Source organism: Centrocercus urophasianus, unplaced genomic scaffold (genome assembly GCF_019232065.1).
Source record: "Centrocercus urophasianus isolate 14NV4802_14NV808 unplaced genomic scaffold, USGS_Curo_1.0 seq_14, whole genome shotgun sequence".
Taxonomy (NCBI): domain Eukaryota; kingdom Metazoa; phylum Chordata; class Aves; order Galliformes; family Phasianidae; genus Centrocercus; species Centrocercus urophasianus.
In genome coordinates, this window is record NW_024884586.1 from 17,142,746 (window position 1) to 17,169,493 (window position 26,748).

General features: G+C 55.3%; 2 protein-coding genes across 6 annotated transcripts; one reads left to right on the forward strand and one right to left on the reverse strand.

Moving 5' to 3' along the window:
* Positions 1 to 1,045: 1,045 nt before the first annotated feature.
* On the reverse strand, positions 1,046 to 21,217 carry LARGE2 (LARGE xylosyl- and glucuronyltransferase 2). 5 transcript variants are annotated; one of them, XM_042813933.1, is made up of 16 exons: positions 21,158 to 21,217; positions 16,471 to 16,630; positions 6,871 to 7,043; positions 6,328 to 6,584; positions 6,142 to 6,224; positions 5,736 to 5,859; positions 5,335 to 5,506; positions 5,068 to 5,172; positions 4,739 to 4,851; positions 4,504 to 4,629; positions 4,141 to 4,296; positions 3,863 to 4,026; positions 3,297 to 3,575; positions 2,871 to 3,017; positions 2,547 to 2,742; positions 1,046 to 2,470 (listed from the first exon to the last, which is right to left on the reverse strand). In XM_042813933.1, exons 3-16 carry the CDS (start codon positions 6,968 to 6,970, stop codon positions 2,273 to 2,275), a joined length of 2,220 nt encoding a protein of 739 aa, XP_042669867.1. In that variant the 5' UTR covers positions 6,971 to 7,043; positions 16,471 to 16,630; positions 21,158 to 21,217; the 3' UTR covers positions 1,046 to 2,272. The 5 variants fall into 5 exon arrangements, with proteins under 5 accessions (XP_042669867.1, XP_042669864.1, XP_042669866.1 ...); XM_042813930.1 differs by lacking the exon at positions 21,158 to 21,217 and adding an exon at positions 20,901 to 20,968; XM_042813932.1 differs by lacking the exon at positions 21,158 to 21,217 and adding an exon at positions 20,246 to 20,492.
* PEX16 (peroxisomal biogenesis factor 16) lies at positions 21,023 to 26,697 on the forward strand. Its single transcript, XM_042813934.1, has 11 exons — positions 21,023 to 21,167; positions 21,254 to 21,289; positions 21,376 to 21,452; positions 22,534 to 22,667; positions 22,960 to 23,066; positions 23,329 to 23,409; positions 23,835 to 23,987; positions 24,341 to 24,413; positions 24,683 to 24,802; positions 25,012 to 25,076; positions 26,191 to 26,697. Exons 1-11 carry the CDS (start codon positions 21,023 to 21,025, stop codon positions 26,247 to 26,249), a joined length of 1,050 nt encoding a protein of 349 aa, XP_042669868.1. The 3' UTR covers positions 26,250 to 26,697.
* The last annotated feature ends 51 nt before the right edge of the window (positions 26,698 to 26,748 follow it).

Below are 26,748 nucleotides of genomic sequence, written 5' to 3' on the forward strand. Positions count from 1 at the left end.
AAATCCTGACGCTGATAGTGACCTGCAGGCTCTTTGTTGCCTTCAGGTCCCTGCTGGTTTCAGTTTTGGTACAAATGTGTTTAGATTTTAGCAAATTAAACTGGGAAGGGGTGGGGGGGATGGGGGTACAGAGCACCTGATCGATTTGTATTTATTTATTTTAACACTTTACTAAATAAAGCACAACAAACTCTCTTGTCTCCTCAGCTGTGTCTCAAGGAGGGGCTCAAGGCCCATCCCAGCCCTGCCCTGCACCTCCTCACACAGGGGCTGTGCTGGGGAAGAACCACCCTGGCCCCTCCACGTAGGGTTCCTCCAGCTGCTGCGCTCCAGTACATGGAGATCGAAGCCCCCGTTGATTCTAGGAACCCAAACTTCCTGTGCTAAGGGCTGGCTGTGCCACCCCTGCAGGGCCCACAGCAGAGCCAACCACAGGGCTAGCACTAAAAGCCACAAATGCTCTTTCCCATGGCTCCCAGCAGAGAGCAGGCTGAGCAGGACAGGTAAGGTGCTGTCTGGATCTGATCTGTGTTGCTGCTCAGGCTGGTGATAACAGCAAGCTATGGCATTACTAAACAAATGCTGTCTGCTAGGAGACGGCCACATGCAGTCATGCCTTTTGCTGCACTAATAATGAGCAAAGGCCTTCCCAGCCTGTTCCCGAAGCCAACAACTTGCTCCCAGCCTGCTGCCACCCCATCTACCCCTGCAGAGGCTGGGCTTCCTGTTCCAGGCCCAGGAGCCAAGTCCTTATCCCAGGCTGTGCTCCCACCAGCACCGTGAACCCAGAGCGCTTTGTTTAGGTCCCAGTGCCCATCCAGGACTCAGCCACGTGCTGCTGGGGGCACACAGCCATGCTATGAAGCCACAGACCAGCCCACAATTTGGCTGCACCGCCATGCAGGCTGCAGTGTCCACCACCAGCCCACGTCAGGGCTCACCCACTGAGCACTGACACCAAGATTACTTCTACCAGCCTGTTCCCTCGTGCTTGTGCAGGTTCACTGCAGAAAGCATTAATAACCACATCGTTCTAACAAGGATATGAAAAAGAATAAAAAAGCTTTAATTTAAAAGTTAAATTAAAAAGAGAGAATAAGCAAGAGGCGCTTGTGCCCTTCCCAGACAATGCGATTTGTATGGCTCCTCCTGGCCATTCCCACCACGGACGGAAATCTTCACACCTGCACAGCTCTAGCTCTTGCAGACCAGAATAATGCTAAGAGAACAGCATAGGGTGCAGCAGCCCCGGGCCTGGAGCTGCTCCAGTGCCAGCAGCAAAATCATCCAGGTGCAAGAAAGGCTTCAAAACAAAACAAAACAAAACAAAAACAAAACAAAAAACCCATGACACCCTAACCACTGAATTTTTATGAGAAAAGTATAAATAATTTAAATAGCATGAGGAAAGCAACACATCCTCTGTGCTCCAGTGTGTGACAGCTGCAGAGCAGAGCCAGCCACGCTGCTCCCACTGCAGAGACCACAGTGCTCAGCTATGGCCTCCCTGGGGTCAGTCCCATCCCTGATTGTTGGTGGCAGCCCTGGCACTGCCAGGAGTCGGGGAGGCACTGGGGGTCCCTGCCATGAATTCTTTCACAGGAGCACAGACCCCCTATGAAGCTATGCCATCCACCACAATGGCAGAAGGATTGTACCAAGCACCAGACTGCTTTCACTTATAGCTGGGCCATCCCAGGAGAGACTCTGCATCCACGGGGATGAGGAGCCAGCCTTGGTCCAGGGACTCCGCAGCTCCTAGTGATCTCTGGCCTCAGCTCCTAGATCATCAGGACACCTCTTCTGAGGCCTTGCTCCACAAACGATGCAAGAGGATGGTCCCCATAGCCATCTCCCACTCGCCAAGGCTCCAGGGATGTGCAGAGGATTGCAAACTGGGACTGCAGAGAGGAGCAGAGAGGGGAAAAGTGCAGCTCCAGGGCCTCTCGAGGCCCGGCCCCGGGCTGAGGTGAGCTAACAAAAGCTGTGAATTGATATCTGCTAGAACTAGGGATGGGAAGACCAGTTCCCCGGCACAGTGGAAGCTCCCCTGTTAACACAGGAATGATCTGAACAAATCCTGGGCCACACTGCAGCAACTCAACCCACAGGCGCTGCCTGATCTCACAGCTGGCATCCTCCCTCTTATCTACAGACATCCCATTGCGAATCAGATCCCTTGGGCAAGGCTACGAGGCGAGCTGGGGCAGGAGGCCCTGCACCCTCCCTTCTCCACCTGCTACCAGCACCCTGCACCCACTGTCCCCAGGTGTCATAGGTTCCTCTCGGCGGTGAGGTATTTGAGTGCAGCAGCCCCGTATCTCCGCGACAGGTCCTGGTGGAATTCCTCCCGCAGCGTTTGCAGGCAGCCCCGGTACCCAGCATTCAGGCGAAACTTGGAGATGTCGAAGCTGGGAGCGTGGGGCATGTGGATCATGAAGGCATTGGGCAGTACCAGCAGCTCGTACTCCTGGGGACAGAGCGGCAACTGTCACCATCAGCACGGTACCAACACCTCACAGCCCGGCCGTGGCCCCGGCACCCACCTGCGCATCCAGCTCCATGATGTGGGACACCTTGTTCCAGCCGAAGCCCACGAACCTCTGATCGTACTTCGGGCAGTCTCGCCTCACTACAACGTAAGGCTCAAAGTCTGGCTGCCAGGCCACACGGTACGGTACGGTGGCTGTTCGCCACTTGGCATAGTCAGTTGGGGCATGGCCTTTTGGCCACACGTGGTACCTGTGAGGAGAGATGGAAGTGAGACACCAGGAAAAGCGGCCGCACTATGGCCCCAAGGCACAAGGGTATCAGACTGGCTTCTGCTGCGTGTGGCAGCCTTTGGGATGGCAGGGAGCTCCAGGGCTTACCTGAAGGTGTAGAGGGAGCCCATGTCCAGCATGGAGAGCAGTTCTGCTTTGGATTTGGGGAAGGTCAGGCGGTAGTGCAGGGTCTCAAATGCCGGCACAATAAGAGCTGCCTTCCTGTGAGGCAACTCCAGCTGCTGGATGGAGTTCCTACAGAGGTAGAAAGGGTGTGAGGCCTCTGTGGCCATCAGCTGTGGCTACAGCCCCATTCCTAATTCCCCTTCATCAGCCCCACCAGCCCACCCACAGCTCCATAAAGGGATTAATGTGTTTAGGGAGCACGCAGTGCTGCCATACAGGAGCCACTTCTCCTTCCTGATCCACTGCCGTCTGATAACAGGAAGGACAGAATCACAAGACTGAGCAGAAAACAACCCATTTCTACACATAAGAAATGGCTGTCTGGGGCACGTCCTGCAAACTCCTTACCTGAGGTAATCGTAGAGGCCATACATCGGCAGGAAGTCAATGTCAGTCAGAAAGACATACGGCGTCTGTGTGTTGGCCAAGGCCACGTTGCGCAGGAGGTTGATAGGGTAGAACTGCCCCTCCTTGTAGATGATGTGGTAGGCGACATTGCGGCGGGCACTCAGCACCTCCGAGGCCTGGGCGTAGCGCAGGAACTGCTGGGCCTCCGCGTCTGACATGTACAGCGCCAGGCTGATGGGGCCGGCCCAGTGTTTGCAGATGGCCTCCAGCATCTGCAGCCTGCAGAGCAGAGAGCACTGTGTGAGTGGGAGCCCTGCCTTGTGGGAACCTGGTCAGACCCAGAACTAAGGGCTGTCAGAAAGCTGCAAGCCATCCAAGCCCAGTTCAGGAGAGAGCGGAGGGAATTACTGCTCCCAAAACAGGCTGCTTGCTGCTCCTTGCTGCAGTGCTCTGGTGTGATAGTGAGCAGCCCATGTTACAGATCCCACGTAGCTCCAGAGTTGTAAAGTCACCCCAAAGGCAGTGGAGGGAGAACCCCATCACTCATCAACCCCACCGGTAAGTACCTGTCCATGGAGAGCTGGGCCACGAGGGTGACATCGGTGGGGTTGGGAAGGGCCAGGAACTCATACTGAAGGAAGAACAGGTGGACGCGGTGCTGCGTGAGGTGCTGCCGGCGGAAGTCATAGCAGGGATCATCCTCATCCAGCTCCTCGAGTGCCTGCTGCAGCTGCAACACCACAAAGGTGAGGCATGGCGGGAGACCATGGAGGAGCACGGGGAACTGCCGGCATCTCTGCCTGTCCCGTGCCCTGGGCCAGGACAGAGCTGCGGTCAGCCTCACCTGGTCGCTGGGCGGGCTGGGGAGACTGGCACAGCCAAAGAGCTCCCTGCGCAGCAGGTTCCCATCGTACTCCAGGAAGGTCAGGTAGAGGTTGCGGAAGAACTCCACATGCTTGTTCTTCACCCGCAGCTTCTTGGGCGAGTTCCAGTGGATTACCTGGGAGCAATGGTATATCATGCTGCGGAGGGGAAGTCAGCAGCACCCAGTGCTCCTCAAAGCCCTCAAACACCACTGCTGACTGCCCGAGACCTCTGGATCCTGCACCCTGTCTCCTACGTGGCAGAAGCATCTAGTAGGAAAAGCACAGGGCTCCTCATAGGAGAACCTGTGATTCTGCTTCAAATGCCACAAAAGTCTACCCACCTTGAGATCTGAGACCTCGGTGTAGCACAGCTCTGAGCGGGTATGATCGGAGAGCTGCACATTCCAGAAGCATGGGAGCCGATACACCAGGGCTGGGTTCTGCTTGATCACTGCATTAAAGATGTCCTGGGAGAGAGAATGGCGAGTGCAGAGGAGGATAAAGGGGACAGAATGGCCCCCATATGACAGCAGTGCTATGGGAACACAGCAGGGCTGGCCACCCTGGAGGCCTTACCTGATCGGCCAGCGAGGTGGAAAGCATGCTCATGAGCTCCCGCTCTGCCGTCAGCCGCCACATCTGCTCCCAGCCCAGGCGACGCAGACGGTCCAGCAAGAGCAGGATCACCCCTGGGTGCCAGGAAAGAGGAGGCTAGGTCCACCGGTGGAGCACAGCAGCCTGCATGCCTCCAGCCTCTGGGACATGCCACTTCTGTGCACACATCTCCAGGATGCTGTAGCAGTTCCACATGCCCACGTCAGCCTTCCCCAGCCTCCCCCCACACACACTGCCCCAGCTGGGTGTTCTGTCAGAGTGCAGAAGCCATCTCAGCAGCTCTCACTCACCTGTGTTGAAGCCACGTCCCAGTGCTGGCCATGGTTTGTGGTTCTTCCAGAGGTTGCCCAAATACCAGTCACTTTGGTTCTCCACCAGCCCAATCACCTGCTTTTCTGAGGAAAGAGAGGGACATACACGTGGCCCACACCTCTACAAGTTTGGAAGGTGCAAGCAAACCTTCTACATTAGTTCTGAAGCTGATGGGGACCACCATGCTGATGTGGCAGCAGGCCCTGTCAGAGCTCCAGTGGGTCCCAAAGGCTCCCCGTCCTCACCAGAGAACTTCCCGAAGACAGCCCAGAGCTCAGCAATGTCAGTGGCGAAGGTGATGTCAGTATCCAAGACGATGACCTTGGAGAGGTTGGAGGGCAGTGCCTTGGTGAGCGTCAGCTTCATCAGCCCGTAGATGCCAGAGTAGTGCTTGTTGGGGATCCACGACACCTCTGGCTGCAAGGTGACAAGGCCTCAGGGCTGGGCATGGGTGGGCTCTTCCTGCCTGGGCAGGAGAGCCATGTTCTCATACAGAGGAGGCCAGTAGAGGGGCACAACAGGGTTGTGGAACCAGGAAAAAGCATTAACAATCTCCCTCCCACTCTCTCTGCCACTCCCCTGGGACCCTCCAAGCACCCAGCTGAGATAGAAAGCGAGGAGAATGCAGAGTGGAGAGAGTGCCTGCCTTCAAATCATCGGCGTTGTAGAAACTGACGTGGATGGAAGGCACCATCCAGGACTGGAAGAGCGTCTGGAGGATCTGGTGGGCCACCGAATCCGTGATGAAGTGAAAGTGGAGGGGGTTTTTCCTGCCAAGGGCAATGCAGCAGCACTCACCACCACAGCAGACATGGAGGAAGCAGACATGGTCCCCATCTCTACCACCGCGGCAGGGGACAGACATCAAGCACACGGAGAAAAATCACACCTTTGGGGGTGGAATACAACTACCCTCTGTCCCTTTTAAGTCTCAGAAATGACACAGGAGGCAGAAAGAGGACTTAGAGCCTCTCTCCTCCAGCACTACCTTCCCTATAGCATATCAGGGAACCCCAAACCACCAGGCCTCTGGCACAGCACATCCCTGTTACCTGTGGAAGAGGATGGATTTCACCAGGGTGACCACATCCCGGCTGGCATTGTGTCCAGCACACACAATTGCAACGTGCAGGAGCTGCCCAGAGACAAACATTGCTTTTTTGAGACTGGCTTCTTCCTGCAAAGAACAGTCAGAGCCCCAGCTCCCTCTGAGCAGCCCTGTTGGCTGTGCCACCCACCTCACACTTGTGCACCATCCGCTGCTTGGGGCAGGCCGTGCGGTTGTTCCTGTCACCTCCAAGGGGGGGCCCATCCTCGGCAGAGGCCCCCCACTGCGGGATGCCATCGCTGCCCTCCACCTGCACCTGGCCAAGCTGCATGCGGAGCTGCTGGTTTTCCTCCTCCACCCGGCGCACCTGCGAGGCCAGGGCCTCCCGCTCCACATCCCGACTCGGCTGCTCACCCAGGCACGGCGGCAGCAGGAGAAAGCGGCCGTCTGCAGGGACATGGGGGGAGACACGTGGGCATGGCAAGAGGGCCGTGGTAAGCCATGAAGAGACTGCGTGGGGATGGAGGCGGAGCCCCAACCTGATCAGAGAGGTCCTAGGATACCCCATGTGCCCAATGTCACAGCTCTGCTCCAGCAGTCCCCAGGAAAACCCCTAGGGCTCTAAAGACCAGTACACCCACAGCCATACAGCAGCCCTACCACGGCCTTGGCCTCTCTAGCCTGCTCTGTGCTGGGGACCTTCCCAGGAACTGAGGGAGAAAGATTCACTTACATTCAAGGCTGCCCATGAAGAGGTAGAGCCAGGAGAGGAGGACGGCAAGGGTGACGGTAGCGAGCAGCAGCTTCAGCTTGACACGCCAGGAGCACAACATGATGGGCTGGCGGAAGCGAATGCCAAGGATCAGGTGGGCAGGCCTAGTCTGGCTGGCCCCAGCATCCTAGAGCCTGGAAGGACAGGGAAGCAGAGAGCAGGGTCACCAACAGCCCTCGGCATCCTCCAGGTGTAAGATCTCTGGTTCTGGACTGCTTCCCAGTGCCTGCCCTTGGGAGAGAGAGCAGAGCCCTCCCCCACTGCACTTGAGGCAAAGCCTGAAGGACATGTCTGAGCTGGGCAAGATGTGCTGCCAGGGAGCTCAGCCCATGCTGAGATAAGTGAGGAGCCCCAGCCCAGCCCACTGGCTGCCTTCCCAGCCCTCCTGCCAGCAGGGGCATGGGGGAACTCCAGTGGCATCCCTTGTCTCCTCCCAAGATCCCAGCAGGTCAAACGCCTCCACTCTCTCCTCAGGCTGAATGCAGCTACCCGCCCTGGTAAAGTTTAGTGTCACACTTAAAAGATTCCAGGCAGTCTGGAGCATCAGCTTAAAAGAACACATGGCCTGGGGGTGGCTGGAGGGGGTGGGGGAAGCAGAGAGGACTTGGGCATTCTGCTTTCACCACTCTGAGATGCTGCTCCATGGCACCACGCTATCTGCTTTGTCCCCACATCCCAGCCCAACAGGGGAAGCACCGCTGTGCCCACACACGCAGCTAGAGGCACCTGCAGGGCTCCTGCCCTCCAAACACAAGCCATCCTTTTTTACATAGGAAGAAAGAGGTGGAGAAATTGTGCGTCACCTCCCAGGTCAAATGCAGGAACAGAAAGATGGCCTCAAAAAGCACTGCCCTATGACCTCCCTCAGGAGCCAGGTGCATGGGGCAAACAAAGGTACCGCAAAGCAAGAGACCACCAATCTCCCCCCGTCCCCAGCCTGGCCCAGCATTTGAAGGCGCCACAAAAGCCCGCGCTGCGTCTCGGATGAATGGGCCGGATTAGGGCCTCTTCCACTCCCCTCCCTCCATGCACTCCAGAGCCCATTGATGTGCAGATACCAGAGGGCCTCTGGATGAGGCGGGCAGCCTGGGAGGACACAACCTGGGTGAGGGGATGGCGTACCAATGCCCCCAGGCAGGAACCGCTCCCACAGGCATGGTGGGAGCTGAGGCACCAAGTGGGCATAAGCTCCTTCGCCCTGCAGGACCCTGATGAGGAACTTCAGCATTTCCTAGGGCTCCGCACACTGCCACCAGCACATGACCTGTCCTACAGACCCATCTCCACCATCCCACCTGTGCACCAGGGGTCCCTCAAACTTCGTGCTGAGCTCACTGCACAAAAGGGGGAGTGAGGAGAGCAGGAGACCAGCAGACACTGAGCTGTCCAAAAAAAACAACCGATAGGAAAAAGACCTCCGTGCCAACAAAGAAGGGACAGCCCCGCTGCTCCCACTCATCCCATGGCCTCTGTCCCACTTGCCTGCAGTGCTGGGGACCCTCCCAGTAGGGAACAGTGCTCTCCGCACACAAGCACGTGGCTGGCACAGCAGTTTTGGGGAACACAATGGGGCTAAGACAGCAGCAGGCCCGGGGCAGAGATGCTGAAGCGGCCCCAAGGAGTCTGTACTCTGCAGCACCCCCAACCCCTCCCTCCCCACTTGGCCCCTCGCCTGCCCCAGGCAGCAATTCCCTTACCTGCCTTCCCCTTCTCCCGCCAGTGCCTCCCAAGTGGCTCTCAGCCTGCTGCCGCACTCCCTCCTGGCTCTGCCTTTCCCAATCCTCCCTTTACTCCTCCCTTTCAGATCTGACACTTCCCCCCCAGCTCCTCCCGCTCTCAAACCCGATCTCCCCCCACCCGCACGCCCAGCCCCGGCCCCCCTTTCAGAGGAGGAAAGAACAAACAAAACCAGATTAAATTCACTTGCTGCTCAAGAGCCCCCCACACTGGGGCAGTGAGCTGCCCTAAGGCAGGCAGGAGAGACTCGCCTGATGCCCTGCAACTCCCTCCCTGATCCCAGGCCCTACGTACCCTTCTTCAGTCAAGATAAGGACAGTGTTAGGGTTTGGTACCCCATAACCAACTGCTTTCTCTTCTCCCAGGGCAGGTGCAGGGCACTGTGCCATCCGTGGGGGGAGCTGGAAGACAGCTGTGAGCTGTGCTGCCCACATGGGAAGGAGGCACAAAGTGTGGCGCGTGGGCTGCTCAACTGCCATCCCGATGACTCGGAGAGCAGAGATTGCAAGCACTCAGGCTGCAGGTGCTACATGGACAGGCCGCAGGTGCAGGAAGGAAACAGCGCTGCCCACCCATGGTCCAGGAGCAGGGCAGGCCTCCAGCCCCAGCGGCCTGGGAGCGCGGCACCCCGAAGTAGCAGCAGCAGCAGCAGAGCGGGAGGCAGGGCTGGGAATGCTAACTATGCAGGGACTGCCTCTACCTGCAGCTCCCCTGCGCCTGGCCCCAGGGCTGGGAAAGGCAGCTCCTTCCCCTGGGACAGAGCGGATGGAGGAGCTCCTGCCCTCCGCCTCCCACCACACAGGGAGCAGGCACAGCAGGGTGGCAGCATGGGGGGATTAGGATGCAACTGTCTGCATAGCAAAGGAAACGAAACATAAATTGTCCTCCACCCCATCAGCTGCAGTAGCAGGCATGGGCCTGCCTTATGAAGATGGAGCAGGGCTGGGGAGGCCTGGTCCCCACCCAGGCAGTGCAGAAATCACTGCCCCAGGAGATGCATTCACCTCCTGCTCGGGCTCATGCTTGTCTTTGCAAAGCTCTAGGCAGAACAGGCAGTTAATAAATAGCACCTTAACAGCACCTTCCTGCCCAGCCTGGCCCCAGCAGCAAGAGGAAACCCCCATGGGCCCCGCTCCCCTGAGCCAGCTGTAACCTCCGTGGGAGCTCTACCTTCACTCCTCAGTGGATCTCAGCCCCAGGGCCTGCCCACCCCATGCTATCCATCACGTAGGAACTTTAGGGCTGCGGGGGGGGGGGGGGGGGGGGGGTGAGGGGAGGAGGTGGCAAGCAGGAAGGCAATTACACAGCCTCTCCTCCCCCACACAGTGAGGAGAGCAAAGCACAAAGCAGCTCCCAGCCAAGCGCCACTCTGGGAACCAGTGGCCATGGCATCATGTGAGTGTGCGCTGTGTGGAGGGCCCTGCCTGTGGTGTGGACCATGCACTGGTCTGCATGCAGCATTCACACCTTCCGCACACAGCTCTACCCATACCTGCAGCCCCGGCACTTGTCCCCAGCCTCCCTTGCTCACACTCCCTGCTCACAACAGATGAGTACTGCCCATGGTAAGATGAGCTGTTCCCCAGTAGCACTGTTCTCCATTTCCAACACCAGCACAAGGATGCGGGGTAAAGTGCTGGCCACAGCAGGTTGCCCTCCTCCCTCCCCCATGCCTCTCACAGGAGCAGGGCAGCTCCAGAAGGAATGGGGACACACAGGACAAAGGGGCTCAAGGTCCCCCCAAGGCCAGACCGTTGCTACAATAGGGGTCACCTCAACTCCACCTCCTGCAGTGACACAAGGGCCACAGCCATCTGTACTAACAGGGCTCCAGGCCCAGCAGGGCCTCCCACCCAGGAGTCAGAGGCCACCAACCTGCAGCCAGGCCTGGGAGAGATGTCAGCCACCACCACTAGGAAGGGTGTTGAGGAAAGCCACACATGCCTGACCTCTGAGGAGTCAGCAGCAGCACCTGCCCACCATGCCCCCAGGCTGCTCACAGCCCCGCAGCGCCCTTGTTCTGGCTCAGTCTAGCCAGCCTTTGCTCTCCCTGACTCCCTGCTCCCCATCAGGTGAGGAGTTAATGTTTAGGGAGCGCTAGCACGGGTCATGTGAAAGCCCAAGGCTCACCTTCCCCCAGCACAAGCAAACTGCTGGGCCAGACCCAGCAAAGAGACAGAGATTAAAAAAGTCTCTGAGGAGAGGCAACAGGGGACAATTCATTTTGCTCCTCTGAGTAAAAACAAGGGGACAGGCGGGCTCCTTGTTCAGCAGATCACAGCTCCACAGCACCCAGCTGCAATCAATCAGAGGTCATCTCCCTTCCCATCTCCAAGATGCCTCCTCCATGCGACAAGGGCCGCACCAGCAGATACCACACAGGCAGCTCCGAGCGGAGCAGATGCAGGAATGTACAGAGGCGGAAAGGAATTTGGCCAGGAAAGCAGGATTAAAGCCCCATGCTCCGGATTACCACTCCACCCCTCCTTCTCCCAGTCTTATGATAAGTGAAACTGAAGTGAGAATTTCACCTCCGTATCTCCTAGGGAAGAACAACCTGTGGCAAAGCAGTCACCATATTCCAGAGATGGGATCAAGACACAGAGTGAGAGACCAGAATACGGGCTGTAAAACAAGAACACATTGTTGCCATCCCTCCACAATCACCAAGCTACGGAGAAAGCTCTAAGATGAGCACCTCCTTGCTTCTGTGCCTCAGCTGTGCCTCATTCTTGTGTATTTTATTCCACAAAGGTCACACTGAAAAAGCCACTCTCTTCTGACAGAAGAGCACACCGCTCAGGAAACAGGAGCTAACGGCCCCCAAAGGGTGTTAGCTGAAGCTCCCAGCTTGGCCAAAGCAGGGAGTTTCATCACCAGACTATTTCCTTTTCTCTCTCAGAGCACAAGGAAACCAACAAGTCCAGACTGAGCCTGACACAGGCACATGCCTCAATGCTTGCCTCTCCACATCTGAGGCCCATGAACACATCAGGGAACAGTTCCTGCTGGCAGGAACACTGATCATGAGGCTCTGCTAGACATAGCCTGCTCTAGCTGAGCACACAGCCAGGCTCCTACCCACAGCTGGGCACCCAGTTCTGCTGCATCATCTGTGGGGCAAGCACAGGGAGCCAGGATTTACAGCATAGCATGCGAGCAGTGTGCAGGAAGCTTAGGTTTGCCAGATGTCCCACAATGTTTGCAAGCCACGCAGGTGCATTTCACCACCACCCTCAGGCAAGGCATGATAGGGCCACCCAGACCCAGCCCTGTCAGCAATGTGCTCTCACTCCTCTTAAGCCTGTGGAGAGGCTGGAAAGACCCAGCTGGCAACAGCGTTCAGCCACACCTGGGTTGCATGCCTCTGCACATGCTGCATTTGTCCCTCTGTGCAGCAAGGGAATCAGCAGGACACAGAGGCCCGCATCACATCATCATGTGCTCTCCTGGCAAACACAGCTAGGAGGAGAGGAACCAAGCCTGGATTCTGTGCAGCAGTACAGCAGGGGACAGAAGGATCCTGTACGCTTCTTGAAACAGAAGAGGAAAAGCATTTGGGCTGATCTCCAACTCCCATCCCTCCGCTGGGATCAGGTTTCTAATATCTGCATTTTGCTGATGACTGTGCTGCAGCTAATGGCCAGCTCTGAATGCACGAGGTTCACTGTGTCCCTGTCTCCGGACACTGAAATCTGCTCACTAGGCCATTTCCTGATTCCTCTGGCTCTCCTAACTGCTGCAGGCATGCGGCAAACAGCAGCATGTTCCTGGGGTAAGAGCTAAGAAGCAACAGCAGGGTCAGCAGTCAGGAGCTCCAGCTTCTATCTAAGTCTGTCTTAGCAAGAACTCTTCTAGCAATGCCCATTGCTGGAGCACACAGCAGTCACCATGCCCCACAAAGCAAAGGGATGAGAATGTCACTGTGCATAGCAGTGTCTCAAACTTCCAGCTAGCAGCATGCAACCTACCCCGATTCACCAAGGTAAGGACTGGCAGGAGGTTTCCTCCCATGCAAAACATCACTCCTCCCCACCAACCCTGGGTAGATGCCAGGGGTGCAACTCTGAGCCAGGCCCCAGGTGCCTAGGGTATCTCACTGCCAGCCGAACTGGATAAGTGTTTATGGCTGAATAGTTTCTGATTGAGAAGTGAAATTTCCAGACAGCTCTGGAGTATTTGCTACTTCATGACAAGTTTTGAACAAGAACAAAATGCTTTGCTTTCCAAGCAAAAAGTCTCACTTCACATTGTTTTGCTTGCAATTGAGCTCTGTTACATTTAAAAGATAAAAAATGTCTCTCAAATTGGGTTGTGGTTCCTCTCATTTTCTTCCAGCCTTTGATTTTGGGCAGTGAAGCAGTGAATTATTTGCTCAGCTCTGCTCTCTAGACAAGCTGAGAGCAACAGAAGCAAAGGGATGCAGGAGTTGTGTTTAAGCAGCAGCACTAAGGAGGGTGATGCTCTCTGCACTGCAGGCTCCTCTCAGACCTCAGACTGAGCTCTCCCAAGACCAGCAAGCATTCACGGGGCCCTGGGGGAGGCCAAGTACAGCAGAGAAGAGGTTTCTTCTTGTCCTAGCAAGCAGCAGTTCAGAGTACCAAGAGGTCACACCACTGGCTGAAAGACAAATGCAAGGCAGGGCTTCTTGCACAAGCTGCTCTCCAGACCTTGGCCAGTACACTAAGGTCCCTCCCTGGGGCTGCTCTTCTGAACACCTCCTGCAGTGCCCAAATCCATTTCACCAGGCACTTGAAAGCATGTCAGAGGAAAGGAAGGGCAGACCCTCTGCATCCCGTTTGAAAACGGATGACAGCACAGAGGAGGCTGACACTCGTCACAAGGCAGAGCTGCTCACAGCTGGCCTCTTCCACCAGGGACTGGCCCAAACTGGGAGCTGTGCCCCAACAGCCACTCCCACATCTTCACTCAGGGCTATTCGTGGCATTGATGCCCTCAGTGCCCAAGGAGGGCTGAAAGTAGAGCTTGCTGCAAAAGAATGGAACAACTGCACTATAAATAGAAAATGAGGATGGCTCAGGGCAGGCTCTGCCCTGCCTTGAGGGACGTATTAAAAACCCAAGCAGCAATACTGCCATCCAGTCAGAGTACCGTGGGCATTTCATAGCCCTGAAGTGATATCTGAGCTACAGACATGCACTGCAAATTAGCTCTGACACTGCAGAAGTATTGCTGTTGGTTGGTCTGAGAGTCAGCAAACTCAGCTGCAAACAAAACCTACATGGGAGTATTTTGCAAACTGGACACAAGGAAGCAACTGACGGCCAAAAAGAAGGGAAGTGAATCCCAAGAAGGTGGTTCCTGAAGGAAAGGGGAGACAAAAATACCCCTGAAACCCAAACTATGCTGACCCTCTCCAGTACTCCTCCCCATCTTATCCTGCTGCTAACTCTGTTCCCACCCCCAGGGCTTCCTCACACTACTGAGCTAAGACCTGAACTTTCACAGCAAAGGACAAAGGCTGGGAAGAAAACTCAACCAAGCGGCAGATGAGTGGTTCAGGACAAAAGCTCAAGTCTCCCGCAATCCACCAGAACCTCTTCAACACCCAGCCCACAGCAGGAGTGGGACAGACCTCAGCCCACCAGGCAACCATCAGGGTCAAATTTGGGAATAAGAGTGCAGGACTGACAACGGGGAACATGGAGATGTGTACGCACAGAAGGAAAGCAGCAGACTCAGACTGATTCATTCAGTGTATAAACACACAAGAACACGTGTGTACAGGGAAGCAGTTGCTTCTTCTGCCAGAAAGTGTTGTCAGCGGTTCTCCCCCCTACCTTTCCTCCCTATCAGAACAGAAAGATAGCACTCAAAAATGAATTAAGGAAAGGTTTCTGTGGTCAGCAGTGAAACATTCTGGCAGAACTGCTTCAGTGGACAACAGCAAGCAGGGGAATCACAGCTCCTGCTTGACTGCTCCTAGAACACCCGAAATAGCCAAGGCACAAGAAGTGAGAACAGCCAGTGCTGACTATGAACCCACCCTGAGGACCGCAGAAGCCCACAGCTCAATTCCCTCCTGCTTCCTCTCTCCCCCTTCTTCCTCCCGTGCTCCAAGCAGGAAGAGAGGTAGAGGCCTTGAGTTTGGCTGGGTTTCCACTTTGGGGAAGGAACTCAATATCTGATTGGATAGGATGTGAGCACCCATAGAGGAAAAGGATTAGTAACCCTCCTAATCTGTACATTTTAGAGTCTAAGCATTTTACTTTGCTCTCTAATTAAACCACAGAGCAGAGCGATTGCCAGAAGGGAAAGAACAAGAAGGAAGGAGGAAAAGGAACGGATGCTGTGGCTAAAATGCTGTTCCTAGCAGCTTTCACGCAAGATGGGCTATGAGGGGGTCATTCACAAGGATGTATTTCACCTCAAGGATTTGAATGCCAAGGCTGCTTCACATCCTGCTGCTTCCCGTGAGCCAAGCCCTAGCGAGAGTGAGGGCAAGGGGAAGAGGAAACCCGTACAGTGTCCTACAGATGGCAGAGGTGGGAGTAAGGGCCAGTAAGGCAAGGCGAAACTGCACTTGAGGCAGACCAGCCTGGCTGACCAGGACTCACCTCTGAGTCCCTGCCTCCTGTGAAGCCTTCAAGTGCCAAGCCACATTTGTCTCTACTTCCCAGACCTGGCTGCACAGAAGTTCCTTGTTCAGGCACTTATCTGGCCCCACCTGGGAGGGGCTGATGTCTTGCTGCCCTGGCACTCATACAGCACACGCAGCTCTGTGCTGGGCTCATTAGGAGCTATCTAGCAGAGAAACTTTCTTGGCACAGGTAAAGAGAGAAACCTTTCAAACACAGCCCATGACAAAGCAGTCTGAACACTGTTGTTCCCTTCAGGCTCTATCAAGGCCCCCATGTCAACTCTAAGAGAAGGCAGTAGGCCCAAGCCTCATTCCTTACTGAAGGTGTCCTTCAGCACATAACAGGGACAGCCTCAGAAGGAAAACCAGCAGGCAGTAGGGTCAGAAGAGCTTTGGGCTGCAGCACACAACTGCTCCCAGCACTGTGGGCGAGACAGCTGGTGGCATGGCTGGGAACAGGAAAGGTCTCACCTCCTGAAATACTCTGCCTCCCCCTCTGCCCCACCAGACAAGGGAGAACAGGGGCAGCCTGTCAGTCCCACGTCCTTCTCTTCCCTCACTCCTATTCTTTGGAATTCCTCTCTTCTGTTTGCTTTGTTTCAGCCCTCAATGAACAGGAAGAAAAGGGAAGGAGCCTTGACAAATCCGATCAAGGCACAGACATGCTGAGGCCCCCTCCGCTGGCATGCCAAGCTGTGCACTAATGAGGGATGGAGGAGTGGCCCCACAGAAACACTTGGGGTAGGGGCAGAGGGAAAAGAAGTTACTAGAGAAGAATATCAGCACAAGCTCTCCGCCTTCAGAAGAGTGTCATCCCATTTCCCCTGGCACAGAGAGCTTCTTCCAGCTCCTCAGCCCCAGTCCCTGACTGCCCACCACGTAAGAAACAAGCAATAGACCACTCTGGTGTTTGGTGAAGAGGATCCTGAAGCATGTACTCAAGGGAAGTTAAACTGAGACAGCAAGAGATGGGAGCACACTTCTTTCTACAGATTCATGCAGGAATCTGGTCTTTACCTGCAGAGCTTGCCTACAGAGGATTACAAGTGGCAGCACCGTTACCAGGACTCCCTACACATTCTCAACACACACACATTTGAACAGGGAGGAAACCTGTAGTGCCACACAATTGCCTCCACTTTACCATATTGAGCACAGAACCTTTGGGACAGGAGGAAAGCAAGCACATGTAACTCATCTACTCAGAAAGCAAGATTACCAACCTTCAGAAGCTTCAGCGTTGTAGGGGTACGTGGCAATAGCTGAAAAAGCTGGCAGGGTGCAGTAGCAGCTGTAAGAACCACCCTCTAAGCAGGGATTCCCATCTTGAGGTGCACAGAGCACATCCCAGCTCTGCTTAAGGGTTTTGCACCTTGCTGTCACCTGAAAACCAGAAGTCACATGAAGAGTTACTGGACAGAAGAGCAATGGCAACAGGCCCTTGCACAGCCAGGAGCATTATAAATCAGCAGCAGCACCATCTCACGCCTTCATTCTGCCCCTTTTCCCCAGCTTGCTACCCAGCACAGCTCAGTGCTATTTAAGGCTACCCAACCAGCTCCTGGGAAATGATCCATGTGCTGCATATTCCTAGACCCAGAGCACTTCTGCATCCCATAGCACATGCCCCACCCACACAAGGGCCATACCCAGAAGTGCTGGCAGAGCCACCATGCTCCATTACAACACGTGCAAGTCCTCACACCAACTCTTTAGCAGGAGTTGGGAGAGGAGCACAAGTCCCCTGGCTCCCTCTCAAACGAAGGCAGTAGCAAGTGTTGAACTTGTACGGCAGTGAGGAGATTAACTATCACGTTCAGTAACCTGAGCACTGAAACATACCCTGGGCAGTTTGGAGGTGGGTCAGGAGTCGGTCCAGATAGGCACACAGCCCAGAGACAAGATAAAGGCAGAGAGGGGGACAGAGAGAGCCACTTAAACCACGGGGAGCAGAGCAGCCCACACATACCCCTCTGGCTCACATAGGGCTGAGCACCCTTTACCTGCCACAGCAGATGGACAAGCATCTTCAAGCCATGGTAAAACTTCCCAACACATCTTCCTGATTTATCTGATCTGCTTTCTGCTTCACAAAGCAACAAATAAATGAGAGTGCAGCGTACAGCTCCCACTGCATCCCTCTAATCTCAGCAAGATCCCGTACCACAGCACACAGGGAACAAGGTACACAACATCAGTCTGAAAAAGGGCCAGTAGCACTGTAGCACAACAGCTGCTACCTAAGCAGTAAAACCAAGCAACTCTGGTGGAGAAACACAGCACGGGTGCTCAGCAAAACCCTCCTGCAGCAACAAAGCCTCATACTACCTCTGCTCTGCAAGTCTCACACAGTATCAGCAGCTAAGAGCCAAGCCTCAGGCACCCACCTGGAAGAAGTAGCAGAAGCTGCCGAGAACAAAGCTGTGTAGTTCCAACAGCTGCGAGCTGGGCAACCAAAGGCACCTTCAGCAGAGGTGATTGTGAGCAGTGAGAGCTGGGCACATGTCTGCCAAACAAGCTGGATCCTCCCACCACCAAGAGCAAACTCCCTGTACAGGTGTGGCAATCCCAGACGGATGAGGTGGAGCCCACAGTGGCCATTGCTCAGCCAGGAATAGCCCTACAGCAGCACTGCTGCCTGAAGTTCCTAGAGCCATCCCAGTTTACCCCCCCAAACATCCTATTAACCCAGGCCACCAGAGAACTACAAACTACAAGTCCTGAAGTTTTTTCCAGCTGCATCACATAGTTATTAAAAGATACTGCCTCTCGCTCTCAGCCTTTAGCACAGGCTGATTTGGGATACAATGGGAGAGACTGCACATTGCTGATGAATCAGAGCAGGGAGTTATCCAAGCAGCAGCCCAGGGCTCTAAATGGCTTTCTGGAAGAGGCATCTGGAAGCAGGAGGCAGCCATGATCTCACAGCAAGGCTGTGCGCACATTGCCAGGCATGTTGTTCCTCCTGGGAAGCCAAGAAGAGGTGCCAAGTCTCAGCTAAGCTGGGAAGGGCAGCAGCACCATGATAGGGAACAGAAAGAAAATGCCTCCAAGTCAGAGGGCTCACTTAACCCCCCTTTCAGCTCGGCTGATTAGGGTTTTTCTTTCCAGTGGACCACCATTGACACTCTGGGAACACAGGAACCACACCACCACCGTCTCTGCTGGTGCAGCCTTTTGGTTCCCAGCAGGCTGAAAGGGAGCAGGGGACAAGCACACAAGCCACCCACATGGTCTGCTGCAGTTCTCTGCCCACCTCCTCATTTGGGCAGGAATTGGAGGCTCTCCTGAAAGGTGCCCCCACAGAGATGCTATGAGTGCATCAAGCCTTCCATTCTCGTCAGGGCTCATGTGTCAGGGACCAAAATAATCTCTGGAAACGAATCCCCACAAGACATTCGGAGCCAGCCACAACTTATCCCCAGCCATCCCAGAGGGCTGATAAGCTCACCCAAAAGCACATTACAGACATCACAGCATGAGAGCTGAGTGAGGCTGAAAGAGCATGCAGGGGAGACTGGGCCAGAAGGGCCACCCCACACCAGGATAAGAAGGATCTATGCCCCAAACTTCATGCTGCCAGGCTCCTTCACTGCTGGTGGGAGTGCAGCAGGAAGATATGGCTGGGAAGAACACCAACTTCCGCCAGGTACCAACCTCCAAAGGCACAACCATGCATCAGTACATTGAATCTATTCTGCCTTGTCCTGTATCCCAGCTCCAGTGCTGGGGAGCGCTGTCTCAGCCCCACAGCAATGCTTTGCCTGGAGTCAGCTGCCCCAGAAGTGGTGCAGTCTGGCAGCTCTGAGCTAAGAGCAAACTGCTGGCAGTCAAGCAAGCTGGACTTCAGCATGGCCCCCACTGATGAGCTGGCAAAGCATGTGCTTTTTGGGTTTGCTTCTTTTCCTGCCATTACTGCTGAGCCTGCATCCCTCGTCATTGGAGCATAGGAACCGTTTGGCCTCAGTCAGAGGATTTCCAGTAAGCACCAACCTCTGTCACTCCAACCAACAGTAAGTACAAGAACAGAGCTGTTCAGAGATCCTTCCTGGTAGTCAGGGCAGAAACTGCTCCTTAACCCATCCTTTCACCTTCTGCCCCCACAAGGGATGTTATAAACCAAAGCAATTTAAATCATTCCCAATCTCGTGGGCTCTCAGCAGCTCCTCCTGCAGCGAGTGCTCCCTTGTAGCTTATTTACCATAAAAAGGCACCACGATGGTACTCCAACTGTCCTCCAAATTCGCTCACTGCAGGAGGGAGACAGAAAGGCAGACAGGACAAGCAGGGGTGGGGCAGGGAGTGAATCCTCTGCCAAAGAGCCTCTCACTCAGGATGAGCTACTCTGTCTGGTGCCACCATTCAGAGTGGCTCAAGGACACGATGCATCAAGCTTCACCTCTGGCTGTGGACAAGGTGCCTCCAGCAGACTCCTCAGCAGCTGGCTCTCAAGTTGCTGTCTGTAAAGGCCAGACTGTCTCCTTGAAGGAGAGCAGCCCCAGCAGTCTGCACCGAATATGCCCCCAGAGTCATCAGCAGCATGCAGTGACCATGGATGAGCTGTCCCCGACCTGTCACAGGCTCCGGGTGCCACTTCACCCCACCTTGACACTCACGCCAACATCTCCACTGCTGCATTTCAGAGCAGCTCCAGGTAGCTCTGCATGTGAGCTGAAAGTTGGGTCTAATCCATGCAATTCAGACTGAAGCGGTTTGCTTAGTGCCGGGCTGTTTGCCAGCTGTATCTCGTGCCCTTTTTGAACTCAGCCTGCTGGAAAACAAACCCTCAGGGGAAGGGGGGAGAAGCAGAGAGATCAGAGAGGATAAAGTGCCTGCCCGTGCAATGGCAACGCTCTCGGTGGAGGCTGCGGGCACACACTGCATCCATTGTGCAGAGGTAACCGGACAGAAGGAAGGAGGGGCAGCACGGCAGGGCTCTGTTTGCTCCGGGGCAGCTGCAAGAGGCCATAAAACGCCTTCCTTACCCACACTGCGCACCTTCTGAAGTGCCCTGTGCCCGGCCAGGTCAGCGGGTCACACAGCCCGGGCCACGCAGACTCAGCACGGGGCCAAGGAGCACCAGTCAGGCAGGGATGGAGCACAGCAGGGCAGAAAACAGCTTCGGTCCCCCGTGCTGCAACAGGCTGCAGCCAGATGCACCCCGTACCTGAAGAACAGGGTCGGCACTTACACAAAGCCCACAGCGTGACCACAGTCACGCGGATCTCTCAGAGCCGCACCGCGTGGCTGCGGGCTGGCCCTAAGCACGTCCCCCGGCTCCACGAGGGCAAGCACACGTATTAGGAAGGGAACGCGAGGCTGCGGGGCACCCGTCCGTGCAGTACAGGCCCCCGGGCAGCGCTCATAGGCCCCACAGCAGCCGGACACCGCAGTTCCGACCCTCTGAAGCACGGACTGCTGCCGCCTCCAGAAACAAGCCTCCGACAGGTGCCCAAAGACGGGCGAGCCGAAGCGCTCCGCGGGCACGGCTCTCGTGGGAACCGCCTTCCCGATCCCGGCCGCGACAGGAACGCGTCCGTGAGATCCCTCCAGCGGCTGACAGGCCGGCCGCCGGCCTCCCACCCCTCCGTCCGCCGGCGCGCCCCTTCCCGGCCACAGCGCCCAGCCCGCCGCCGCACGCCGCGCCCCGCACCTGCTGTGCCGCCGCCGCCGTGCCTTTAAACCCCCGCCCCGGCGCCCGTCGGCCGCGCAGAGCGGGGCGGGTCGCGCGTGCGCGGTGTGGCGGCGGCCGGAAGCGCGGGGCCGTGCGGGAGCATGGCGGCAGCGGCGGCCCCGTCCCGCGGCGCGGTGCAGCGGCTGCGGCAGCTGTGCCAGCGCTACCAGGAGTACGTGCGGCGGCACCCGGCCGCCACCGCACAGCTGGAGGGCACCGTGCGCGGCCTCTCCTACCTGCTGCCAGGTGCGGATCGGCCCTCGCCCCGTGTCGGCGCCGCGTACGGCCCGGCGGCGCCGCGTCACGGCCGCGCTCCTCTCCTCTCCCCGCAGGTCGCTTCGCGGACGCCCACGAGCTATCGGAGCTCGGTACGTAGGGCCCGGGGCGGCGGGGGGGCGCGGTCCCGCGGCCGTCTGCGGCGCGCCCGTAACCCCGCGCCGTGTTCCCGCTGCAGTGTACTCCGCCTCCAACCTGCTGGTGCTGCTCAACGACTGGATCCTGCGCAAGGAGCTGCCCCGAGGCCTGCCGGGGGTAAGCGCGGGGGCAGGGCCCGCGGCCGCCGCCGTACGGCTGCCGAACGCTGGGCCGCCGGCCCGGAGCCGAGCGCTCCTGGGGTTCCGGGGATCGGGCCCCGACTTGCGCCCGGAACCGATCCGCTCAGCGACCGTGGCTGTCTGCGGAGCGCCGAAGCTCCGACCGAGCCTTTCTTTGCCTGCGGTGTTGAGCAAAGCGAAGGTGAAAGGAGCTGGCTGCCGCCTCTTTCGCCAGATCCCCAGGCCGGCTCCCGGCCCTCAGTTAGACCCTTTGGGGAAGGAGAAGGAGGGCTTCTCTTTTCCCAGACAGCCCTCTGCTGCACGCCTGCCTGCCCGCTGGGCCTGGATGTGGGTTGCTCGGTGTCAGTCCGCACAGGCGGCCCTGGCCGGAACACGGGGTATGTGACAGCCATCTGAGCAGAAGACTCGCTTCCCTTGGTGATAAAAGCTGAGTGTGGGGTGAGGTGAATTTCAGCTATATCTTCTTTGTGGGTGCTTTTCACGTAATATAGGCTGTACTTCATGGTGAACAGCACCGGCAATTTCTGTTGCAGAAAGAGTCCAGGCTGCTGTGGGCTTCATGCCTAGGATCCAGACTGATGCTATAAGTTTGTACTTGGCAGGCATTTGCTTCAGAGCAGCAGTGGACCCTGTGCTCCATCAGTGTACCCATCAGCTGTGCCCGGGGAAGAGGGTCATCAAGTGTCCCAGCTCTAGAAAGAGGAGGAGGAAAGTTCTGCCGTTGGATTTCAGGCACTGTGCGGCTACCCAGGAGACTGCTAGTTGCTTCACTTCAGATAGAAAGCAAACTGGAGTTCAGCTGTGATATTCCCCATTTCTGGAGTTGCAGCTCCATATGGTACAGTGATATCCAGGTCTGCTCCTGCTCAGAAGTAGGGAAACAGGCCTGCGTGTAGGCTCTGGCCGTAGGAGAGGAACCACTTCTTGTTTCTGAGGCTCTGAGTTCCAGGGCCACTGCTCCTTCAGCTCCGAGAATCCCACAAGACTAGGCTGTGCATCTTTCCCTTTCAACTTGCAAGCAGAACCTCCATCCTGTCCCCCTTTCCTGTGTTTTGCAGTCACTGCCCCAGCAGAAGCTGCTGACCTGGCTGAGCGTGCTAGAATGTGTGGAGGTCTTTGCAGAGATGGGGACAGCCAGGGTGTGGGGGGAGATGGGCCGATGGACCATCATTGTCCTCATCCAGCTGGCTAAGTAAGTGCCACAGGCGGTGGGGAAGGGGGCTGCATGTGCTTGGATGTGCAATCTGGAGGGGTCTTGGCATTACCCCAGGAAAAATCCTATGCAAGACTGAGCAGCCAGTCCCTGAGGCTGGGGGAGTTTGGAGCCTCCTGCAGTGTGGAGTACTGTGCTGCAGAAGGATGCCTCTCGCGTCTTCCCTGAGCAGACCTGAGTGTTTCCCTCTTCTGGGAATGTCATCTTTCGGGCACAGCACAACCCAGCTCCACAACTGGGTACTGAAGGCTTCCTGTGTGTCTGCCTGCAGGGCCATCCTCCGCCTCCTGCTGCTGCTGTGGTATAAAGCTGGCATCCAGACGTCTCCTCCTATAGTGCCGCTGAACAGGGAGCAGCAGCAGTCTCTCCACTCTGAAGGTGAGCTCTCTGTGCTGTCCTTAGTTTGGGAAATACTGTCTGAATTTTGGCTCAGACTGTGAGTCCACTGCTCTGATGGTTCTGGGTAATGCCAAGCAAATGTCTCTCTTCACCCTCTGAGAGCTCTGTAATGTTAGCACTTTCAGGATGGTCCACTTTGAACTAGATCAAACTTTTGGTCCAGTCTTCTTGCTGACAATATAGAGACCAATTGAGATACATTCCTTTAAAGCCTCACCCCTGTGGCTGTTTTCTCCTGCAGATGTGGAAGGCACCTCCTCAGGGAAAGATCAGACCTATGTTGGTAGGCGTTCCAGCCGTGTTGTGAGATCTCTCCAAAATAGTAAGTAGCTGAGCCTGTTTTCTGTGTTTGTCTGAGCTGCTTCTGTTCTGTGCCCTTGATGTATGGTCCTGTATGTGGGCAGTAAAGAGCAAAAAACCTGATTAGTTTGTATGGGGGTGTATCCTGCCAGTCACTGGGCCCCATGGGCAGGGAAATACTACAGCAATGGGAATTCTCACACATGGTGCAAGACCAGTGGTAGTTCTGCTTTGAGAAACATGAATCTTAAGAATATTTCTCCCTGCTGCCTCCCTTGTTCAGGCAAGCAGTGAGGGTGCTGTTTAGTGGCAGCAACAAGGAAGGTGCAGCCATAGTCTTGCTGCTTGTGCTTCTCTTCCAGCTCACCTACTTCACAGTGCAAAGAGAGATGAGCTTGACTGTAGGGAGGTACTTGTTATGTGAGTGACCTGATGTGCTTGTTTCAGCTCCTTCCCTGCAGTCCAGGCACTGGGGATCCCCCCAGCAGAGGGAGGAGACACAGAGCCGAAGAGCAGAGGAGATGAACCAGCCTCCCACTCCTCTGGGTCTCCAAGAAACCATCGCAGAATCGATCTATGTTACCCGTCCTCTGCTCCACTGTATCCTGCTCTGGCTACATGAGAGCAGGCTCTGTACCCCGGGTGCCAGCAGAGGGTGCTATGGGCTCATCTGCTGAGCCGTCGTGTAGGATCACCCCATACTTCTCCTGCTGCTGCTCTGCTTGTGCAGGGGCCTGGGAACTCCTCCATTGCATCTTGATGGCCAGCGTCAGCCAGTTGAGCTATGTGCACAAGACTTCCAATCCCTTCCCTAGAGCCTTCCAGCAGTGCCCAAGAGTGTTTTCTTTCGGGCTCTGTAGAGCTTTGCTGATATCTAGCAGGCTGCTTGTCTGGCTCTGTGCCTCTTGTTAGGCCTGTTTGGTTCTTTCTATTCCTTGACTGTGCATTCCTAGTATTGAGTTTGGGAGTGTGGGGACAGAGATCATGGAAACCCTGGCTCCTCTCAGCAGTCCTGGATATCTCGAGGTCAGTCTTTGTGGGTACTTGCTGAAAAAAATCACACTTTCCCCTGCTCCCCAATCCATGGCAGGCCCTACTGCCAGAAATGTGTGCAGGGGCTAGCCTTGTTTTTAACTGGGCGATGAACATGTTTGGGTATTTTCTGTAATACAGTACTCTGTTCTGGTGCAGACTGCTCTGTAGGGACCTGAGGGCAGAGAGCACTTAGAAACTCAATTTAATTTTCCTGTCAGCTGCTGTTGCTGTAAGTTCACTTTCTGCTCCTCTCCTTCCAGTTTGAGCTTGCTGAGTGATCTGAAAGACCTGAACAGGAGAGAGCGAGCAGAGCTGAGGAGACGAACTATCCTGCTGCTGTACTACCTGTTGAGATCTCCTTTCTATGACCGATACTCAGAGTAAGGGGCCCTGTTGAGCTTTTGCTGAGAATTTCCCTTTGAACAGAAATAGCATCAGGGGACTGGGTGAGCAGATCTGAAGAGGTCTGGGTGCCTGTGACCAGGTTAATACAAGCCCCTTGCCTAACTCCTGCTGTCACTGTTAACGTGTTCAACAGCTGGGATGGGAGATGTCCCACTGAGCTCATTCATACTCTTTCCCTTACTAGGGCAAGGATCCTCTTCCTCCTGCGTTTGTTGGCTGATTACGTGCCTGGACTTGGCTTTGTCACACGTAAGTGGGACCCATTGCTTTGTCCCTGTTCCCTGTAGATGAAGAAAAATCATGGGAGTTGAGTAGAATATTTGTTGAGGAGCTTCTGACCTGAAAAAGGAATTGGGATGTCCCTAGGATGGTTAGCTTCACTGTACCTTGTATTGGTACTGGAGTTGCTTTAAGATGGACCAGAAAAAGATTGCAACCTGTAGTCAACCACAGTGGTAGACTTCTAGATTCCCTCACAGGCTGCAGAGGTTTGTCCCTGCCACCTATGCCTGTTCCCTTGGGCTGCCTTTCTGCAACTACAGTACAGCACCAGAGCCCTGCTTCTGAATCCTTTTCCTTGATCCCCAGTCTGCAATACAGATGTGAGGGATAGCTGTCAAGAGGTATTAACCCCACTAAGAGCATATTATAAACCAAAAGCCCCAAAATCAGAAACCAAAATCAGGTCTGTTTTCTCCTAGTCCTTCACACAAAGATCCCTTTTTTATGGGCCAGATTTTCACCTACCCCTCTTCCCTGATGATGTCAAACTGTTTCTGGAGTAGTTCATGGCACTGATATGGAATTAGATTGGATTGTGGAACTGTCCTTTCTTTGAGGAAGACACAAAGCTGGCTAACTCAGAAGGCACTCCTCCAGTTAATGATTGCAGAGAGGCTTTGAAATGCAGCCTTTCTCTCTGCATTAAACCTTGTGCCAGCATAAGCATTTTTTGCTATACAGCACTTGCTTTTGTGTTTGCACCTGCTCATTACTGCTGAGCAGTCTCTCTTTGCTGTGTCCTGTTGACTCACTGCATGCAGGTTTTTCCCTTGGTCATTGTCAACGTCCCTTCCCACCAGAACCCAGGTGTGTCAGCACTGAGAGAGAGGTTTCCCACATCATGCCTGTGTTGACCATGTTTCACGCATTCCTTGGTCCTGCTCTAAACTCTGTCACTACATCCCAAAGTTGCCTCCCACCTTGGCAAAAATAACTATTCTGTTCATGGGTTTCTTAGTTTTGAAAGGGGAGGTCTGGAACTGCTGGGTATCATAACTTGGAGCGGGTACTGGCACCATTTGTGTACATCTTTTGATCTTTGCCTTTCTAAATGTGCGATGTCTCTGTTCTCTCATTTCAGGGCCACTGATGGATTACTTGCCTGCCTGGCAGAAAATCTATTTCTATAACTGGGGCTGATGAGAAGATTAAGATTTTTATTTGCTAAGATCAGGGATGGTTGTTTCTAGGGAGGGCTGGGAGAAGGCATGTTGATTATATCTAATTTTCAGTTAAACCATCAATGAGAAGCTCCTGTTCTGCAGGGCGGGGAGGGGATGTAAATAATTTTTTAACAGATCTGGCTGTGAATGATGGACACTACGTGTGTGGAGAGACCTTGGCCACCTCTTTCTATGAACTGTTGTGGCTGCAGTGAGAGTGACGGGACAACCTTTTTTAAGCACTTGATTTTTCTCCTTTTTTATGGCTGCACTACACTAAAGCCAGGCAGCGTAGAGATTTTTGGAGAGCATAGTCTCCCACTTTGTGGCTTTGAGACTGACCTGCAGCCTGCTTGTGTTGGCCATGCCTGGCCGATCTGCTTGGAGCGGGCTTGTCTTTCAAATAAACTGACTGAAAGAACTGAGCTGAAGGAGCTCTTTTCCCTTGCTTACAAAGGATCCCCTTTGATTTGGGT

Excerpts from the sequence above, each read along its gene's own strand:
- LARGE2 (XM_042813933.1), bottom strand. The coding sequence starts at position 6,970 with ATGTTGTGCTCCTGGCGTGTCAAGCTGAAGCTGCTGCTCGCTACCGTC. Across the intron at positions 4,630-4,738 it reads CCACCTCGCTGGCCGATCAG|GACATCTTTAATGCAGTGAT; the intron begins GTAAGGCCTCCA and ends TCTCTCTCCCAG. Across the intron at positions 4,027-4,140 it reads CCAGCCCGCCCAGCGACCAG|CTGCAGCAGGCACTCGAGGA; the intron begins GTGAGGCTGACC and ends GTGGTGTTGCAG.
- PEX16 (XM_042813934.1), top strand. The coding sequence starts at position 21,023 with ATGGCGGCAGCGGCGGCCCCGTCCCGCGGCGCGGTGCAGCGGCTGCGG. Across the intron at positions 21,290-21,375 it reads CCACGAGCTATCGGAGCTCG|TGTACTCCGCCTCCAACCTG; the intron begins GTACGTAGGGCC and ends TTCCCGCTGCAG. Across the intron at positions 22,668-22,959 it reads GTCCTCATCCAGCTGGCTAA|GGCCATCCTCCGCCTCCTGC; the intron begins GTAAGTGCCACA and ends GTCTGCCTGCAG.